The sequence below is a fragment of the Oncorhynchus mykiss genome, chromosome 19 (assembly GCF_057628025.1).
Source record: "Oncorhynchus mykiss isolate SJ-2025 chromosome 19, ASM5762802v1, whole genome shotgun sequence".
NCBI classification, from domain to species: Eukaryota; Metazoa; Chordata; class Actinopteri; order Salmoniformes; family Salmonidae; genus Oncorhynchus; species Oncorhynchus mykiss.
In genome coordinates, this window is record NC_143040.1 from 6,405,001 (window position 1) to 6,410,000 (window position 5,000).

The following is a 5,000-nucleotide window of genomic DNA, read 5'->3' on the forward strand; positions in this document are numbered from 1 at the left end:
CATTCTCTAGTAGTCTCCCGTCCAACCCCTACATCTCTCCTCTCCTCCTGCGTTCTCTAGTAGTCTCCCGTCTAACCCCTACATCTCTCCCTCTCCTCCTGTGTTCTCTAGTAGTCTCCCGTCTAACCCCTACATCTCTCCTCTCCTCCTGTGTTCTCTATTAGTCTCCCGTCTAACCCCTACATCTCTCCTCTCCTCCTGCGTTCTCTAGTAGTCTCCCATCTAACCCCTACATCTCTCCTCTCCTCCTGCGTTCTCTAGTAGTCTCCCGTCTAACCCCTACATCTCTCCTCTCCTCCTGTGTTCTCTAGTAGTCTCCCATCTAACCCCTACATCTCTCCTCTCCTCCTGTGTTCTCTAGTAGTCTCCTGTCTAACCCCTACATCTCTCCTCTCCTCCTGCGTTCTCTAGTAGTCTCCCGTCTAACCCCTACATCTCTCCTCCTGTGTTCTCTAGTAGTCTACCGTCTAACCCCTACATCTCTCCTCTCCTCCTGTGTTCTCTAGTAGTCTCCCATCTAACCCCTACATCTCTCCTCTCCTCCTGCGTTCTCTAGTAGTCTCCCGTTCTAACCCCTACATCTCTCCTCTCCTCCTGCGTTCTCTAGTAGTCTCCCGTCTAACCCCTACATCTCTACTCTCCTCCTGCGTTCTCTAGTAGTCTACCGTCTAACCCCTACATCTCTCCTCTCCTCCTGTGTTCTCTAGTAGTCTCCCATCTAACCCCTACATCTCTCCTCTCCTCCTGTGTTCTCTAGTAGTCTCCCATCTAACCCCTACATCTCTGCTCCTGCGTTCTCTAGTAGTCTCCCGTCTAACCCCTACATCTCTCCTCTCCTCCTGTGTTCTCTAGTAGTCTCCCATCTAACCCCTACATCTCTCCTCTCCTCCTGCGTTCTCTAGTAGTCTCCCGTCTAACCCCTACATCTCTCCTCCTGTGTTTCTCTAGTAGTCTCCCGTCTAACCCCTACATCTCTCCTCTCCTCCTGTGTTCTCTAGTAGTCTCCCGTCTAACACCTACATCTCTCCTCTCCTCCTGTGTTCTCTAGTAGTCTCCCGTCTAACCCCTACATCTCTCCTCTCCTCCTGTGTTCTCTAGTAGTCTCCCATCTAACCCCTACATCTCTCCTGCGTTCTCTAGTAGTCTCCCGTCTAACCCCTACATCTCTCCTCTCCTCCTGTGTTCTCTAGTAGTCTCCCATCTAACCCCTACATCTCTCCTGCGTTCTCTAGTAGTCTCCTGTCTAACCCCTACATCTCTCCTCTCCTCCTGCGTTCTCTAGTAGTCTCCCGTCTAACCCCTACATCTCTCCTCTCCTCCAGATTGCGTGTGCCGTCTTCGCGGCCCTGCTCCATTTCTTCTTCCTGTCTGCGTTTACCTGGATGTTCCTAGAGGGGGTTCAGCTGTACATCATGCTAGTGGAGGTGTTTGAATCAGAGCACTCCAGAACCAAGTACTTCTACCTGGCTGGGTACGGGGTTCCTGCTGTTATAGTGGCCGTCTCCGCTGCCGTGGACTACAGGAGCTACGGCCACAGACAGAGTGTGAGTAGGGAGGGAGTGAGGGAGGAAGGGAGGGAGGGAGGGGGGGAGGGAGGGAGGGAGGGAGGGAGGGAGGGAGGAGGGAGGGGGGAGGGAGGGGAGGGAGAGAGGGAGAGAGGGATATGGTTAACCAGCTGTTATAGTGGACTACAGGAGCTACGGCACAGACAGAGTGTGAGTAGGGAGGGAGTGAGGGAGGGAGGGAGGGAGGAAGGGAGGGGGGGAGGGATGGAGGAGTGAGGGGGGGGAGGGAGAGAGGGATATGGTTAACCAGCTGTTATAGTGGACTACAGGAGCTACGGCACAGACAGAGTGTGAGTAGGGAGGGAGTGAGGGAGGGAGGGAGGGAGGGAGGGGAGGAAGGGGAGGGGGGGAGGGATGGAGGAGGGAGGAGGGGAGGGAGGGAGAGAGGGAGAGAGGGATATGGTTAACCAGCTGTTATAGTGGACTACAGGAGCTACGGCACAGACAGAGTGTGAGTAGGGAGGGAGTGAGGGAGGAAGGGAGGGAGTGAGGGAGGGAGGGAGGGAGGGAAGGAGGGATATTTTTAACCAGCTGTTATAGTGACTGTGGGAGGGAGGGAAGGAGGAGGAAGGAGGAGGAGGGGGAGGGGGCATGGGAGGAAGGGATATGGTTAACCAGATGTTATAGTGGGCTGTGGGAGGGAGGGAGGGAGGGAGGGAGGGAGGGAGGGAGGGAGGGAGGGAGGGAGGGAGGGAGGGAGGGATATTTTTAACCAGCTGTTATAGTGACTGTGGGAAGGAGGGAAGGAGGAGGAAGGAGGAGGAGGGGGAGGGGGCATGGGAGGAAGGGATATGGTTAACCAGATGTTATAGTGGCTGTGGGAGGGAGGGAGGGAGGGAGGGAGGGAGGGATATGGTTAACCAGATATAATAGTGGCTGTGGGAGGGAGGGAAGGAGGAGGAAGGAGGATGGGGGGGGGGCATGGGAGGATGGGATATGGTTAACCAGATGTTATAGTGTCTGCTATATTGGACTATGGGAGTTATGGAAAGGACAGTGAGTATATATTGTATAGTAGAGTATTATATAGTATATTAGTATAATATAGTAGTAGTAGTAGTAGTATATGGTAAAGTAGTATAATATAGTAAAGTAGTATACTATAGTAAAGTATTATAATATAGTATAGTAGTATAATATAGTAAAGTAGTATAATAAAGTAAAGTGGTATATTATAGCAGTAGAGTATAATGTAGTATCAGAGTATAATGTAGTAAAGTAGTATAGTATAGTATTATAATATAGTATAGTAGTATATTATAGCAGTAGAGTATAATGTAGTATCGGAGTATAATTTAGTAAAGTAGTATAGTATAGTATTATAATATAGTATAGTAGTATATTATAGCAGTAGAGTATAATGTAGTATCGGAGTATAATTTAGTAAAGTAGTATAGTATAGTATTATAATATAGTATAGTAGTATATTATAGCAGTAGAGTATAATGTAGTATCGGAGTATAATTTAGTAAAGTAGTATAGTATAGTATTATAATATAGTATAGTAGTATATTATAGCAGTAGAGTATAATGTAGTATCGGAGTATAATTTAGTAAAGTAGTATAGTATAGTATTATAATATAGTATAGTAGTATATTATAGCAGTAGAGTATAATGTAGTATCGGAGTATAATTTAGTAAAGTAGTATAGTATAGTACTATAATATAGTATAGTAGTATATTATAGCAGTAGAGTATAATGTAGTATCGGAGTATAATTTAGTAAAGTAGTATAGTATAGTACTATAATATAGTATAGTAGTATATTATAGCAGTAGAGTATAATGTAGTATCGGAGTATAATTTTGTAAAGTAGTATAGTATAGTATTATAATATAGTATAGTAGTATATTATAGCAGTAGAGTATAATGTAGTATCGGAGTATAATTTAGTAAAGTAGCATAGTATAGTATTATAATATAGTATAGTAGTATATTACAGCAGTAGAGTATAATGTAGTATCGGAGTATAATTTAGTAAAGTAGTATAGTATAGTATTATAATATAGTATAGTAGTATATTATAGCAGTAGAGTATAATGTAGTATCGGAGTATAATTTAGTAAAGTAGTATAGTGTAGTATTATAATATAGTATAGTAGTATATTATAGCAGTAGAGTATAATGTAGTATCGGAGTATAATTTAGTAAAGTAGTATAGTATAGTATTATAATATAGTATAGTAGTATATTATAGCAGTAGAGTATAATGTAGTATCGGAGTATAATTTAGTAAAGTAGTATAGTATAGTATTATAATATAGTATAGTAGTACAGTGCCTTGCGAAAGTATTCGGCCCCCTTGAACTTTGCGACCTTTTGCCACATTTTCAGGCTTCAAACATAAAGATATAAAACTGTATTTTTTTGTGAAGAATCAACAACAAGTGGGACACAATCATGAAGTGGAACGACATTTATTGGATATTTCAAACTTTTTTAACAAATCAAAAACTGAAAAAATTGGGCGTGCAAAATTATTCAGCCCCTTTACTTTCAGTGCAGCAAACTCTCTCCAGAAGTTCAGTGAGGATCTCTGAATGATCCAATGTTGACCTAAATGACTAATGATGATAAATACAATCCACCTGTGTGTAATCAAGTCTCCGTATAAATGCACCTGCACTGTGATAGTCTCAGAGGTCCGTTAAAAGCGCAGAGAGCATCATGAAGAACAAGGAACACACCAGGCAGGTCCGAGATACTGTTGTGAAGAAGTTTAAAGCCGGATTTGGATTCCCAAGCTTTAAACATCCCAAGGAGCACTGTGCAAGCGATAATATTGAAATGGAAGGAGTATCAGACCACTGCAAATCTACCAAGACCTGGCCGTCCCTCTAAACTTTCAGCTCATACAAGGAGAAGACTGATCAGAGATGCAGCCAAGAGGCCCATGATCACTCTGGATGAACTGCAGAGATCTACAGCTGAGGTGGGAGACTCTGTCCATAGGACAACAATCAGTCGTATATTGCACAAATCTGGCCTTTATGGAAGAGTGGCAAGAAGAAAGCCATTTCTTAAAGATATCCATAAAAAGTGTCGTTTAAAGTTTGCCACAAACCACCTGGGAGACACACCAAACATGTGGAAGAAGATGCTCCGGTCAGATGAAACCAAAATTGAACTTTTTTGGCAACAATGCAAAACGTTATGTTTGGCGTAAAAGCAACACAGCTCATCACACTGAACACACCATCCCCACTGTCAAACATGGTGGTGGCAGCATCATGGTTTGGGCCTGCTTTTCTTCAGCAGGGACAGGGAAGATGGTTAAAATTGATGGGAAGATGGATGGAGCCAAATACAGGACCATTCTGGAAGAAACCCTGATGGAGTCTGCAAAAGACCTGAGACTGGGACGGAGATGTGTCTTCCAACAAGACAATGATCCAAAACATAAAGCAAAATCTACAATGGAATGGTTCAAAAAT

The 5,000-nt window shown here is 43.7% G+C and overlaps 1 protein-coding gene across 1 annotated transcript in view; it reads left to right on the plus strand.

The window, feature by feature from the left end:
• Positions 1-5,000, plus strand: part of LOC110516808 (adhesion G protein-coupled receptor L3) — a 361,807-nt gene that overhangs the window by 324,536 nt on the left and 32,271 nt on the right. The window contains 2 exon segments of the mRNA XM_090211801.1: positions 1,323-1,532; positions 1,534-1,544. Coding sequence (XP_090067927.1) covers positions 1,323-1,532; positions 1,534-1,544 — 221 coding nt within the window.